Here is a 15,995-nt window from a genome sequence, read left to right on the forward strand (position 1 = left end):
CGGTGTGTAGGGTATAAGGTGTGCGGTATGTAGGGTATAAGGTGTGCGGTATGTAGGGTATAAGGTGTGCGGTATGTAGGGTATAAGGTGTATGGTATGTAGGGTATAAGGTGCGGTGTGTAGGGTATAAGGTGTGCGGTATGTAGGGTATAAGGTGTGTGGTATGTAGGGTATAAGGTGCGGTGTGTAGGGTATAAGGTGTGCGGTATGTAGGGTATAAGGTGTGCGGTATGTAGGGTATAAGGTGTGCGGTATGTAGGGTATAAGGTGTATGGTATGTAGGGTATAAGGTGCGGTGTGTAGGGTATAAGGTGTGCGGTATGTAGGGTATAAGGTGTGTGGTATGTAGGGTATAAGGTGCGGTGTGTAGGGTATAAGGTGTGCGGTATGTAGGGTATAAGGTGTGCGGTATGTAGGGTATAAGGTGTGCGGTATGTAGGGTATAAGGTGTATGGTATGTAGGGTATAAGGTGCGGTGTGTAGGGTATAAGGTGTGCGGTATGTAGGGTATAAGGTGTGTGGTATGTAGGGTATAAGGTGCGGTGTGTAGGGTATAAGGTGTGCGGTATGTAGGGTATAAGGTGTGCGGTATGTAGGGTATAAGGTGTGCGGTATGTAGGGTATAAGGTGTATGGTATGTAGGGTATAAGGTGCGGTGTGTAGGGTATAAGGTGTGCGGTATGTAGGGTATAAGGTGTATGGTATGTAGGGTATAAGGTGTGCGGTGTGTAGGGTATAAGGTGTGCGGTATGTAGGGTATAAGGTGTGCGGTATGTAGGGTATAAGGTGTGCGGTATGTAGGGTATAAGGTGTATGGTATGTAGGGTATAAGGTGCGGTGTGTAGGGTATAAGGTGTGCGGTATGTAGGGTATAAGGTGTCGTATTAGTATAAACTAAGGAGAAGTTAAAAAATAATAATAATCTTTATTTGTATAGCGCCACCATATACCGCAGCGCTTACATAGACAGGGGGAATACAGAAAGACAAAAGTACAAACATTACAGAACCGCGGTTACATAGTAATCAGCTGATGGAGACAATAGGGGTGCGGGTCCTGCTCCAATGAGCTTACATACTACAAGTAATGGGGGGATACAGAAGGTAAAGGGGCTGGAGATGTGCACGGTATGGTGGGGTGAAGATGGGCACGGTATGGGGAGGTGGAGATGTGCACGGTATGGTGGGGTGGAGATGGGCACGGTATGGTGGGGTGGAGATGTGCACGGTACGGCGGGGTGGAGATGGGCGCAGTATGGCGGGGTGGACATGTGCACGGTATGGCGGGGTGGACATGTGCACGGTATGGCGGGGTGGAGATGTGCACGGTATGGCGGGGTGGAGATGTGCACGGTATGGCGGGGTGGAGATGTGCACGGTATGGCGGGGCGGAGATGGGCGCGGTATGGCGGGGTGGAGAGTGAGGGATGCTATACACATAGACAATGGTCAGACATAAGCCGTGTGACGGCAGAATTGGTATGACTACAGGAGCGGTTTATGATGGCTAGCAGGGATTGCAGTCAGTAGGTCAGGGAGCATGTTATCAGGCGGAGTACAGAGGGGTTTGTTTAGGGAATGCGGTATGCCTCCCTGAAGAGGTGCGTTTTTAGAGCACGCCTGAAGTTCTGCGGGTCCTGGATTGCCCGGGTATCCTTTGGTAGTGCGTTCCAGAGGACCGGTGCTGCTCTGGAGAAGTCTTGGAGGCGGGGATGAGAGGTTCGAATTAAAGGGGCGCTCAGTCTGGTTTCGTTAGCAGAGCGGAGAGTCGGGGCTGGGGGATGGATTGAGAGGAGGGATACAATATAGGGGGCGCTGCACTGTGGATGAGGGATACAATATAGGGGGGCGCTGCGCTGTGGAGGGCTTTGTGGATGAGGGTAGCGAGTTTACATTGAATTCTGTATTTAACGGGCAGCCAGTGCAGTGAGCGGCACAGGGCAGAGGCGTCCGAGTAGCAATAATCGAGCCGGGAGTGGATGAGGGCAACAGTAAGCGTTTTAACGTGTCCACAGGGAGAAAATAAGAAAAATATGTATGTATATTTTTTTAATGATTACAATAATATATATTTGGACTATTTGTTTAGGGATAATATTTTATATATATGTACTCTTTTTCGCTTTGCTCGGCTTCCTAGACATGGGTGTGATATCGGGCCGTGAATGTGCGATGCCCCTCTGGGCACGAGGTGTTTTTCAGGCAAAAAAGTCTGGAATCACATTGGTGAAGTTCTGATTCTCTCGCATGAGATTCCCATGTGATGGCGGATCGGAAGTATTTCCCACTAACTTCAATGGGAAACCTCTTCACACGGCATTAAAGGGGTTGTCCTGCGCCGAAACAAAATTATTTTTTTTTGCACAGACCCCCACATAGTACACAGCAAAAGCGCATCTATTTGTTTTTTTTAAAAGTCTCTTACCTGGATCAGCGTTCTGCAGCTTTGAAGAATCTTCTTTCCAAGATGGCGCCGCTGGTCTTCTCCCATGGTGCACCGTGGATGTTCTTCTCCAGTCTGCGCTCCACTGCCGATTCCAGCAACCTCATTGGGTGATAGGCACCACTTGATGGAGGCGGAGCTACGTGATGACGCAGAGAAGAGGGAGGAGCCAGGACGCAGCTCGTGAGCCCAGACCATCAAGAAGAGGAGCCAGCACTTCCAGTTACTGGCTGCCGTGTGCCACCACTCCCAGTCACTGGCTGCCGTGTGCCACCACTCCCAGTCACTGGCTGCCGTGTGCCACCACTCCCAGTCACTGGCTGCCGTGTGCCACCACTCCCAGTCACTGGCTGCCGTGTGCCACCACTCCCAGTCACTGGCTGCCGTGTGCCACCACTCCCAGTCACTGGCTGCCGTGTGCCACCACTCCCAGTCACTGGCTGCCGAGTGCCTGCACTCCCAGTCACTGGCTGCCGTGTGCCACCACTCCCAGTCACTGGCTGCCGTGTGCCTGCACTCCCAGTCACTGGCTGCCGTGTGCCACCACTCCCAGTCACTGGCTGCCGTGTGCCACCACTCCCAGTCACTGGCTGCCGTGTGCCACCACTCCCAGTCACTGGCTGCCGTGTGCCACCACTCCCAGTCACTGGCTGCCGTGTGCCTGCACTCCCAGTCACTGGCTGCCGTGTGCCTGCACTCCCAGTCACTGGCTGCCGTGTGCCTGCACTCCCAGTCACTGGCTGCCGTGTGCCTGCACTCCCAGTCACTGGCTGCCGTGTGCCACCACTCCCAGTCACTGGCTGCCGTGTGCCACCACTCCCAGTCACTGGCTGCCGTGTGCCACCACTCCCAGTCACTGGCTGCCGTGTGCCACCACTCCCAGTCACTGGCTGCCGTGTGCCACCACTCCCAGTCACTGGCTGCCGTGTGCCACCACTCCCAGTCACTGGCTGCCGTGTGCCACCACTCCCAGTCACTGGCTGCCGTGTGCCTGCACTCCCAGTCACTGGCTGCCGTGTGCCACCACTCCCAGTCACTGGCTGCCGTGTGCCATCACTCCCAGTCACTGGCTGCCGTGTGCCTGCACTCCCAGTCACTGGCTGCCGTGTGCCATCACTCCCAGTCACTGGCTGCCGTGTGCCTGCACTCCCAGTCACTGGCTGCCGTGTGCCTGCACTCCCAGTCACTGGCTGCCGTGTGCCATCACTCCCAGTCACTGGCTGCCGTGTGCCTGCACTCCCAGTCACTGGCTGCCGTGTGCCACCACTCCCAGTCACTGGCTGCCGTGTGCCACCACTCCCAGTCACTGGCTGCCGTGTGCCACCACTCCCAGTCACTGGCTGCCGTGTGCCATCACTCCCAGTCACTGGCTGCCGTGTGCCTGCACTCCCAGTCACTGGCTGCCGTGTGCCACCACTCCCAGTTACTGGCTGCCGTGTGCCACCACTCCCAGTCCCCAGCAGCTGCTTCCATATGCCAGCACTCCCAGTTTCTCGCTGCCATGTGCCACCACTCTTACCTACTGGCTGCCATGTGCCACCACTCTTACCTACTGGCTGCCATGTGCCACCACTCTTACTTACTGGCTGCCATATGCCACCACTCTTACTTACTGGCTGCCATGTGCCACCACTCCCAGTTACTGGCTGCCGTGTGCCAACACTCCCAGTTACTGGCTGCCGTGTGCCAACACTCCCAGTTACTGGCTACCGTGTGCCACCACTCTTACCTACTGGCTGCCATGTGCCACCACTCTTACTTACTGGCTGCCATTTGCCACCACTCCCAGTAACTGGCTGCCATGTGTCACCACTCTTACTTACTGGCTGCCGTGTGCCACCACTCCCAGTTACTGGCTGCCATGTGCCACCACTCTTACCTACTGGCTGCCGTGTGCCACCACTCTTACCTACTGGCTGCCATGTGCCACCACTCTTACCTACTGGCTGCCATGTGCCACCACTCTTACCTACTGGCTGCCATGTGTCACCACTCTTACTTACTGGCTGCCGTGTGCCACCACTCCCAGTTACTGGCTGCCGTGTGCCAGCACTCCCAATTACTGGCTGCCATGTGCCACCACTCCCAGTTACTGGCTGCCATGTGCCACCACTCCCAGTTACTGGCTGCCATGTGCCACCACTCTTACTTACTGGCTGCCATGTGCCACCACTCTTACTTACTGGCTGCCATGTGCCACCACTCCCAGTCCCCAGCAGCCGCGTCCCTCCTGAGACCCGTCTAGACTCCTCCTGAGCGTCACCCCATGATGTGCCGCCGCCGCCCCCCACAGCCTGAGCAGATCTCCCGCTAGTCCCGCCGCTGGTCCAGTGTCCCGCCCACAGTGACCACTAGATGGCGCCCGCGCCGCTCTGCAGCAGCCCCCTCTCCGCGTTCCTCAGCCGCCCACCCTCACAGGACGGAGCGGGCTGTCCGAGAGTGGCCGGGGAGACGTCGCCTTCTCAGCTCTTCCCCTGGAGACCGGACGGCCGCACTGCCCCGACTATGCCTGCTGTGGGTCCCGGCTGTGGTCCCTACGAGGTGCTGCTCGGACTGTTGTCCCTCTGCCTGGCGGGCGCCTACAACATCGATGTGGAGCAGCCCGTGCTCTTCCGGGGTCCCGGGGGCTCCTTCTTCGGCTATGCGGTCCTGGAGCATCAGCACGACGACACACGATGGTAAGAGAGCCGGGCGAGCTGTGTGCTGGTACCTCCATGACTACTGGTGCCCAGTGATACCCCTGTGTGTGCCAGGGGGCTGTGTGCTGGTACCTCCATGACTACTAGTGCCCAGTGATACCCCTGTGTGTGCCAGGGGGCTGTGTGTTGGTACCTCTATCACTACTAGTGCCCAGTGATACCCCTGTGTGTGCCAGGTGGCTGTGTGCTGGTACCTCCATGACTACTAGTGCCCAGTGATACCCCTGTGTGTGCCAGGGGGCTGTGTGTTGGTACCTCTATCACTACTAGTGCCCAGTGATACCCCTGTGTGTGCCAGGTGGCTGTGTGTTGGTACCTCTATCACTACTAGTGCCCAGTGATACCCCTGTGTGTGCCAGGTGGCTGTGTGTTGGTACCTCTATCACTACTAGTGCCCAGTGATACCCCTGTGTGTGCCAGGTGGCTGTGTGTTGGTACCTCTATCACTACTAGTGCCCAGTGATACCCCTGTGGGTGCCAATTGGCTTTGTGCTGGTACCTCCATGACTACTGGTGCCCAGTGCTACCCTCCAAGTGCCAGGTGGCTGTGTGCTGGTACCTCCATGACTACTAGTGCCCAGTGATACCCCTTTGTGTGCCAGGTGGCTGTGTGCTGGTACCTCCATGACTACTAGTGCCCAGTGATACCCCTTTGTGTGCCAGGTGGCTGTGTGCTGGTACCTCCATGACTACTGGTGCCCAGTGCTACCCCTCCGGGTTCCTAGTGGCTGTGTGCTGGTACCTCTATGACTACTGGTGCCCAGTGCTACCCCTCCGGGTGCAAGGTGGCTGTGTGCTGGTACCTCTATGACTACTGGTGCCCACTGCTACCCTCCGGGTGCCAGATGGATGTGTGTTAGTAACTCCATCCCTACTGTCGTCACACGGCTTAATGTCTGACCTTTGCTTATGTGTATAGCATTCCTCCCACTCCACCTCGCCATACCGTGCCCATCTCCACCTCGCCATACCGTGCCCATCTCCACCTCGCCATACCGTGCCCATCTCCACCTCGCCATACCGTGCCCATCTCCACCTCGCCATACCGTGCCCATCTCCACCCCGCCATACCGTGCCCATCTCCACCCCGCCATACCGTGCCCATCTCCACCTCGCCCTACCGTGCCCATCTCCACCCCGCCATACCGTGCCCATCTCCACCTCGCCATACCGTGCCCATCTCCACCTCGCCATACCGTGCCCATCTCCACCTCGCCATACCGTGCCCATCTCCACCTCGCCATACCGTGCCCATCTCCACCGCGCCATACCGTGCACATCTCCACCCCGCCATACCGTGCCCATCTCCACCCCGCCATACCGTGCCCATCTCCACCCCGCCATACCGTGCCCATCTCCACCCCGCCATACCGTGCACATCTCCACCTCCCCATACCGGGCACATCTCCACCCCCCATACCGTGCCCATCTCCACCCCGCCATACCGTGCACATCTCCACCTCGCCATACCGTGCACATCTCCAGCCCTTTACCTTCTGTATCCCCCCATTACTTGTAGTATGTAAGCTCGTTGGAGCAGGACCCGCACCCCTATTGTCTCCATCAGCTGATTACTATGTAACCGTGGTTCTGTAATGTTTGTATTTTGTCTTTCTGTATTCCCCCTGTCTATGTAAGCGCTGCGGAATATGTTGGCGCTATACACATACAGATTATTATTATTACTGGTGCCCAGTGCGACACTCTGGGTGCCAGATGGCTGTGTGCTGGTACCTCCATCACTACTGGTGCCCAGTGCTACCCTCTGGGTGCCAGATGGCTGTGTGCTGGTACCTCTATGACTACTGGTGCCCAGTGCTACCCTCCGGGTGCCAGGTGTCTTTGTGCTGGTACCTCCATCACTACTGGTGCCCAGTGCTACCCTCTGGGTGCCAGATGGCTGTGTGCTGGTACCTCTATGACTACTGGTGCCCAGTGCTACCCTCCGGGTGCCAGGTGTCTTTGTGCTGGTACCTCCATCACTACTGGTGCCTAGTGCTACCCTCCAGGTGCCAGGTGGCTGTGTGCTGGTACCTCCATGACTACTGGTGCCCAGTGCTACCCTTGGGGGGGGGGGGGGGCAGGTGGCTGTGTGCTGGTACCTCCATGACTACTGGTGCTCAGTGCTACCCCTCCGGGTTCCAAGTGTTTGTGTGCTGGACCTCCATGACTACTGGTTCCCACTGCTACCCCTCCGGGTGCCAGGTGGCTGTGTGCTGGTACCTCCATCACTGCTAGTGTCCAGTACTACCCTCCGGGGGCCAGGGGGCTGTGTGCTGGTACCTCCATCACTACTGGTGCTCAGTGCTACCCTCTGGGTGCCAGGCGGCTGTGTGCTGGTAGCTCCATCACTGCTAGTGTCCAGTGCTACCCTCCGGGGGCCAGGGGGCTGTGTGCTGGTACCTCCATCACTACTGGTGCTCAGTGCTACCCTCCGGGTGCCAGATGGCTGTGTGCTTGTACCTCCATCACTACTGGTGCCCAGAACTACCCTCCAGGTGCCAGATGGCTGTGTGCTGTTACCTCTATCACTACTGGTGTCCAGTGCTACCCTCTGGGGGCCAGGGGGCTGTGTGCTGGTACCTCCATCACTACTGGTGCCTAGTGCTACCCTACGGGTGCCAGGTGGCTGTATGCTTGTACCTCCATCACCACTGGTGCCCAGAACTACCCTCCAGGTGCCAGATGGCTGTGTGCTGTTACCTCTATCACTACTGGTGTCCAGTGCTACCCTCCGGGGGCCAGGGGGCTGTGTGCTGGTACCTCCATCACTACTGGTGCCTAGTGCTACCCTCCAGGTGCCAGGTGGCTGTGTGCTTGTACCTCCATCACTACTGGAGCCCAGAACTACCCTCCGGGTGCCAGATGGCTGTGTGCTTGTACCTCCATCACTACTGGAGCCCAGAACTACCCTCCGGGTGCCAGATGGCTGTGTGCTGGTACCACTATCACTACTGGTGTCCAGTGCTACCCTCCGGGGGCCAGGGGGCTGTGTGCTGGTACCTCCATCACTACTGGTGCCTAGTGCTACCCTCCGGGTGCCAGGTGGCTTGTACCTCCATGACTACTGGAGCCCAGTGATACCCCTGTGTGTGCCAGGTGGCTGTGTGTTGGTACCTCTATCACTGCTAGTGCCCAGTGATACCCCTGTGGGTGCCAATTGGCTTTGTGCTGGTACCTCCATGACTACTAGTGCCCAGTTATACCCCTTTGTGTGCCAGGTGGCTGTGTGCTGGTACCTCCATGACTACTGGTGCCCAGTGCTACCCCTCCGGGTTCCTAGTGGCTGTGTGCTGGTACCTTCATGACCACTGGTGCCCAGTGCTACCCCTCCGGGTTCCTAGTGGCTGTGTGCTGGTACCTCTATGATTACTGGTGCCCAGTGCTACCCCTCCGGGTTCCTAGTGGCTGTGTGCTGGTACCTCTATGACTACTGGTGCCCAGTGCTACCTCTCTGGGTTCCTAGTGGCTGTGTGCTGGTACCTCTATGACTACTGGTGTCCAGTGCTACCCTCCGGGTGCCAGGTGGCTGTGTGCTGGTACCTACATTACTACTGGAGCGCAGTGATACCCCTGTGTGTGCCAAGTGACTGTGTGTTAGTAGTACCTCTATGACTACTGGAGCCCAGTGCTACCCTCTGGATGCCAGGTGGCTTTGTGCTGGCACCTCATGACTACTGGTGCCCAGTGCTACCCTCCGGGTGCCAGGTGGCTGTGTGCTGGTACCTCCATGACTACTAGTGCCCAGTGATACCCCTGCGGATGCTAGGTGGCTGTGTGTTGGTACCTCTATTACTACTGGTGCCCAGTGCTACCCTTGGGGGGGGGGGGAGCAGGTGGCTGTGTGTTGGTACCTCTATGACTACTGGTGCCCAGTGCTACCCCTCCTGATTCCAAATGGCTGTGTGCTGGACCTCCATGACTACTGGTTCCCACTGCTACCCCTCTGGGTGCCAGGAGGTTGTGTGCTGGAACCTCCATGACTACTAATGCCTAGTACTGGTTTCTCCTTGAGTACTGCTGCCTACTACTGTATCTCCAGGTGCCAGGTGACTGTAGTGCCAATTTGTGTACCTCTTCTTGGGTGCCAGGTGATTCTGTGCTGGTACTTCTATTACTAGTGCCCTCTTTTACGGCTGGTAGGTGTATGCTGGTACTTCTGTCACTACTGTTACCAACTACTACCCCTCTAGTTGCCAGGTGACTGTGGTGCCCTCTTCTACACCTCCGGGGTGCCAAGTGACTGTACTCTGCCCTTCACAAGTTGGTAACTCTGGGGCATCACATGGGACTGTGTATCTACCGCCCGTCTAAAGATGAAAGTGCAGAATGACGTACGCTGTCACTATGAGGGGCATTCACACGGGTGAGCCCGGCCCGCTGGCCATGTGCACAGAGCTCCTACATATTAACAACACGTGATGTCCGTGTCACAGGCGTGACTCTTCTCAGACAGCGATGCTGCGAGATTAAAGGGTCGCTGCGGGTCCTGCTTTTGCGCGAATCTTCACGTTATTTTCTAAGAGAGTTTAAAAAAAAAATCTAATTGCGCCGTACGAGTTGCATGCGAGAATGATGCGATGTTCACCATTGCAAACCCCTGGCAGCGCCCGCCGCTTCTTTCACGCTTGTGAAAACGGCAAATACATTGATGTGACGCGTTCGTTGGGCATCCAGAATCCCAGCTTCACGGGCGCGGTGCCAGTTCGGGTATCTTGTGCTCGCTGAAGGTAAAGCATGGCGTTCAGGATTCCTGATGTGCCCTATAATCACCCGACCCCTTAGGCCGCCCGCACATGCGGGTTCCCGCAGCAGATTCCCGCTCTGACCGCGGCCGCCCACCGTGCCTGCCTGTATTTTCTCTGCTGGTCGCGGAGCGCCGCTGTCGGGCATGCACAGGCCATGACACAGAATCCTCGACCTGTCTGCAATGGTAATTGGGTCGGCCGTCGTCCATGGCCTTCAGTGGAAGCTGTTCTCACGGAATCCGCACAAAAATGAAGCAATTGATTTCCGCTCGTGCGCAAGAAAACGCGATTCCCCACAGCACGCTGTGACCTGTATTCGCTGCCGATCCGCGGTGCAGACGCCCGCAGCTGATTCCGCAGCTAAAATGTGTTGATGTGACGGCGGCCTAGAAGCAGTTGGCCATGCCCGTTAGTGGGGGCATCTCTGTTACTCCTTCCTATTCCTGGATGGGATGCTCAGATACTCCTCTTGTCAAAGCCAATTACCCCTTACTACCGGCAGAGCGATTCGTATGTAAAGGTCATTGAATGGGCACATGGCCCCCGCTGCAGTGTCTCCTCCCGTCCATGGGCATGGTGTGGCACTATAGTGGTGCCCGGGTTTGCTCTACCGCTTTCATTACCGTTGTGTAAAGCTGGGGAGCCTTTTTATTGTATTTGTATCTGCATGGGCCGCTGGCGTGGGACCACCTATATGAAGCGTTTGGGCTGGTGGGATGTGAGGATAATGGGGCTCATCATTGTCTGCCCAGACTCTGGGGGGATCTTCTATTATCTGGCCGCCGCTGGGGAGCAGGGAAGGGATCTGGCAGATGGGCTCACCGCGGAGAATCGCAGCATGTGGCCATTTTCCGCCCCCGAGCGGAGAATCGCTATGATTCTCTGCTCGCGGACAGGGGGCTGCGCTTTCCATAGCAACGCTATAGCCCCATAGCCGGATTATCATTTATTCAATTGGTCGTGTCCCGCTGTAGCAGACGGATCGGTCGTGTCCCGCTGTAGCAGACGGATCGGTCGTGTCCCGCTGTAGCAGACGGATCGGTCGTGTCCCGCTGTAGCAGACGGATCGGTCGTGTCCCGCTGTAGCAGACGGATCGGTCGTGTCCCGCTGTAGCAGACGGATCGGTCGTGTCCCGCTGTAGCGCGTGGATCGGTCGTGTCCCGCTGTAGCGCGTGGATCGGTCGTGTCCCGCTGTAGCGCGTGGATCGGTCGTGTCCCGCTGTAGCGCGTGGATCGGTCGTGTCCCGCTGTAGCGCGTGGATCGGTCGTGTCCCGCTGTAGCAGATGGATCAGTCGTATCCCGCTGTAGCGCGTGGATTGGTCGTGTCCCGCTGTAGCGCGTTGATTAGTCGTGTCTCGCTGTAGCGCGTGGATTGGTCGTGTCTCGCTGTAGCACGTGGATTAGTCGTGTCTCGTTGTAATGCATCGATTAGTCATGTCTTGCTGTAGCACGTGGATTGGTCGTGTCTCGCTGTAGCGCGTGGATTGGTCGTGTCTCGCTGTAGCACGCGGATTAGTCGTGTCTCGCTGTAGCGCGTGGATTGGTCGTGTCTCGCTGTAGCGCGTGGATTGGTCGTGTCTCGCTGTAGCGCGTGGATTGGTCGTGTCTCGCTGTAGCGCGTGGATTGGTCGTGTCTCGCTGTAGCGCGTGGATTGGTCGTGTCTCGCTGTAGCGCGTGGATTAGTCGTGTCTCGCTGTAGCGCGTGGATTGGTCGTGTCCCGCTGTAGCGCGTGGATTGGTCGTGTCTCGCTGTAGCGCGTGGATTGGTCGTGTCTCGCTGTAGCACGTGGATTAGTCGTGTCTCGCTGTAGCACGTGGATTAGTCGTGTCTCGCTGTAATGCATCGATTAGTCGTGTCTCGCTGTAGCACGTGGATTAGTCGTGTCTCGCTGTAGCACGTGGATTAGTCGTGTCTCACTGTAGCGCGTGGATTAGTCGTGTCTCGCTGTAGCGCGTGGATTGGTCGTGTCTCGCTGTAGCGCGTGGATTAGTCGTGTCTCGCTGTAGCGCGTGGATTAGTCGTGTCGCGCTGTAGCACGGGGATTAGTCGTGTCGCGCTGTAGCATGTGGATTAGTCGTGTCTCGCTGTAATGCATCGATTAGTCGTGTCTCGCTGTAGCACGTGGATTAGTCGTGTCTCGCTGTAGCACGTGGATTAGTCGTGTCTCACTGTAGCGCGTGGATTAGTCGTGTCTCGCTGTAGCGCGTGGATTGGTCGTGTCTCGCTGTAGCGCGTGGATTAGTCGTGTCGCGCTGTAGCACGGGGATTAGTCGTGTCGCGCTGTAGCATGTGGATTAGTCGTGTCTCGCTGTAGCACGTGGATTAGTCGTGTCTCGCTGTAGCGCGTGGATTAGTCGTGTCTCGCTGTAGCGCGTGGATTAGTCGTGTCTCGCTGTAATGCATCGATTAGTCGTATCTCGCTGTAGCACGTGGATTGGTCATGTCTTGCTGTAGCGCGTGGATTAGTCGTGTCTCGCTGTAGCGCGTGGATTAGTCGTGTCTCGCTGTAGCGCGTGGATTAGTCGTGTCTCGCTGTAATGCATCGATTAGTCGTATCTCGCTGTAGCACGTGGATTGGTCATGTCTTGCTGTAGCGCGTGGATTAGTTGTGTCTTGCTGTAGCACGTGGATTAGTCGTGTCTCGCTGTAGCACGTGGATTAGTCGTGTCTCGCTGTAGCGCGTGGATTAGTCGTGTCTCGCTGTAGCACGTGGATTAGTTGTATCTCGCTGTAGCGCGTGGATTAGTCGTGTCTCGCTGTAGCACGTGGATTAGTCGTGTCTCGCTGTAATGCATCGATTAGTCGTGTCTCGCTGTAGCACGTGGATTAGTCGTGTCTCGCTGTAGCACGTGGATTAGTCGTGTCTCACTGTAGCGCGTGGATTAGTCGTGTCTCGCTGTAGCGCGTGGATTGGTCGTGTCTCGCTGTAGCGCGTGGATTAGTCGTGTCTCGCTGTAGCGCGTGGATTAGTCGTGTCGCGCTGTAGCACGGGGATTAGTCGTGTCGCGCTGTAGCATGTGGATTAGTCGTGTCTCGCTGTAGCGCGTGGATTAGTCGTGTCTCGCTGTAGCGCGTGGATTAGTCGTGTCTCGCTGTAGCGCGTGGATTAGTCGTGTCTCGCTGTAATGCATCGATTAGTCGTATCTCGCTGTAGCACGTGGATTGGTCATGTCTTGCTGTAGCGCGTGGATTAGTCGTGTCTCGTTGTAGCACGTGGATTAGTCGTGTCTCGCTGTAGCACGTGGATTAGTCGTGTCTCGCTGTAGCGCGTGGATTAGTCGTGTCTCGCTGTAGCACGTGGATTAGTTGTATCTCGCTGTAGCACGTGGATTAGTCGTGTCTCGCTGTAGCGCGTGGATTAGTCGTGTCTCGCTGTAGCACGTGGATTAGTCGTGTCTCGCTGTAATGCATCGATTAGTCGTGTCTCGCTGTAGCATGTGGATTAGTCGTGTCTCGCTGTAGCGCGTGGATTAGTCGTGTCTCGCTGTAATGCATCGATTAGTCGTGTCGCGCTGTAGCGCGTGGATTAGTCGTGTCTCGCTGTAGCGCGTGGATTAGTCGTGTCTCGCTGTAATGCATCGATTAGTCGTATCTCGCTGTAGCACGTGGATTAGTCGTATCTCGCTGTAGCATGTGGATTAGTCGTGTCTCGCTGTAGCACGTGGATTAGTCGTATCTCGCTGTAGCACGTGGATTAGTCGTGTCTCGCTGTAGCACGTGGATTAGTCGTATCTCGCTGTAGCACGTGGATTAGTCGTGTCTCGCTGTAGCACGTGGATTAGTCGTATCTCGCTGTAGCACGTGGATTAGTCGTGTCTCGCTGTAATGCATCGATTAGTCGTATCTCGCTGTAGCACGTGGATTAGTCGTATCTCGCTGTAGCACGTGGATTAGTCGTATCTCGCTGTAGCACGTGGATTAGTCGTATGTCGCTGTAGCACGTGGATTAGTCGTGTCTCGCTGTAGCATGTGGATTAGTCGTGTCTCGCTGTAGCGCGTGGATTGGTCGTGTCTCGCTGTAGCACGTGGATTAGTCGTGTCTCGCTGTAGCACGTGGATTAGTCGTATCTCGCTGTAGTACGTGGATTAGTCGTGTCTCGCTGTAGCACGTGGATTGGTCATGTGATATACTTACGGTGTCAGGAGAGGGCGTGATGATCGGCAGTGTGGCATACTTACGGTTTCAGGAGAGGGCGTGATGATCGGCGGTGTGGCATACTTATGGCGTCAGGAGAGGGCATGATGATCGGCGGTGTGGCATACTTATGGCGTCAGGAGAGGGCGTGATGATCGGCGGTGTGGCATACTTACGGTGTCAGGAGAGGGCATGATGATCGGCGGTGTGGCATACTTACGGTGTCAGGAGAGGGCGTGATGATCGGCGGTGTGGCATACTTATGGCGTCAGGAGAGGGCATGATGATCGGCGGTGTGGCATACTTATGGCGTCAGGAGAGGGCGTGATGATCGGCAGTGTGGCATACTTACGGTTTCAGGAGAGGGCGTGATGATCGGCGGTGTGGCATACTTATGGCGTCAGGAGAGGGCATGATGATCGGCGGTGTGGCATACTTATGGCGTCAGGAGAGGGCGTGATGATCGGCGGTGTGGCATACTTACGGTGTCAGGAGAGGGCGTGATGATCGGCGGTGTGGCATACTTACGGCGTCAGGAGAGGGCGTGATGATCGGCGGTGTGGCATACTTATGGTGTCAGGAGAGGGCGTGATGATCGGCGGTGTGGCATACTTACGGCGTCAGGAGAGGGCGTGATGATCGGCGGTGTGGCATACTTATGGCGTCAGGAGAGGGCGTGATGATCGGCGGTGTGGCATACTTATGGCGTCTGCTGTCACTAAGCTCTTGTGCCCACCAGTCCCCATTGCTGCTTCGGAGTACAAGGCATTTTTAATGCGGGGGACATTTTCTGTATTCGGAGCCCCTTGCTGGTGTCTTAGGGCCGCGGGCAGTGAGGAGCAGCGCTGACGATGGCAGCTACCTTCACTGATGGCGTTTCCTTCTATTCCTGCTTGTTCCGAAGCCACGAGCCGCTCACCAGACAAGTGGAAGCACTGGATTTAGTATTGCCAAGCTCCTCGCTGACTTGTTTACTTGCAGATAGTTCTCGGCTTGGCAGAACAGTCCTACAAGAAATCCGTCACTGTTTATGAAAGTTTTGGGGGACGCTCCAGCTCCTTCTGGAAAGTTGGGAAAATCCATTGTAATGATTGCTACCCAGGAGAGGGGCCATGTGTGATGATGAGAATGTTAGTGACAAAGCTTTATCTGGATCTCCAGAACTTCCCACCGCGAGGCTGTTTTGTGGGTTGGGGTGTAAGCTGCCCCACGGGGGCCGGTTACTTGGAGCAATTCATTTTCTATATGGCTTAATGCTGTTTATTTATATTAATTAAAGCGTACCTCCAATGACGCAAATGCTTGAGCTTCAACCATTCTGCAGAAAGGTATCGGAGCAACCGTAAGACGCCGGCGGCCTCTCCTGCAGACCCCATGGGTACCTATAGCAGGGGCTCTTCAGAAAAGGCCTCCAGGGTTTATTCCCAAGCGGGGTGCCGCAGCTCATGCTGGGAATCGCTGACCGCGCACCATCCCTAAGTGCCGCTCATGTGACCAGCGTGCCGCTGCTGGTGGAGGCACTGGTGCACCTCCCCTGACCTCTCTTCTGATGCTCCAAGGGCAGCGGGGTAGAGGAGGAGGAGGGAGGAGGAGTTTAGGAAGTCCAGCAGGGAAGGGGTCGAATAAAAAAATATGTATACTCAGCCAAGAATATGAACAAACAAACGGGGACCATGGTTACCCGGGGAGGGGGGCAGGCCCGGGGTCCAGAGAGACCACCGTTAGGGTACATTCACACATAACCTATTTTGGTGTGAATCAAAACCAAAGTCAGCATCAAAAACTGCAGTATTCGCCTGGAAAACCCTTTTGGGGCTGTTTACACGTTGGTGCGAAGTCAGCCGCGTCCCTGCAGCAGATTTTAGAAGATACAGCGCTCCCCTCGAAGTCTTCGGTTGTCAGCACACCCCTTCACCCGGTACTGGCAGACTTACTGAGCGCAGCGGGCAGGGGTGCGCAGACACCTG

The 15,995-nt window shown here is 56.3% G+C and overlaps 1 protein-coding gene across 1 annotated transcript in view; it reads left to right on the forward strand.

Annotated features, from left to right (window-relative positions):
• Positions 1–4,872: 4,872 nt before the first annotated feature.
• ITGA9 (integrin subunit alpha 9) overlaps positions 4,873–15,995 on the forward strand; it is a 508,591-nt gene continuing 497,468 nt past the window's right edge. The window contains 1 exon segment of the mRNA XM_066585284.1: positions 4,873–5,120. Within this exon segment, the coding sequence (XP_066441381.1) occupies positions 4,948–5,120 (173 nt within the window). The 5' untranslated portion in view covers positions 4,873–4,947.

Source organism: Eleutherodactylus coqui, chromosome 12, assembly GCF_035609145.1.
Source record: "Eleutherodactylus coqui strain aEleCoq1 chromosome 12, aEleCoq1.hap1, whole genome shotgun sequence".
Classification (NCBI taxonomy): Eukaryota; Metazoa; Chordata; class Amphibia; order Anura; family Eleutherodactylidae; genus Eleutherodactylus; species Eleutherodactylus coqui.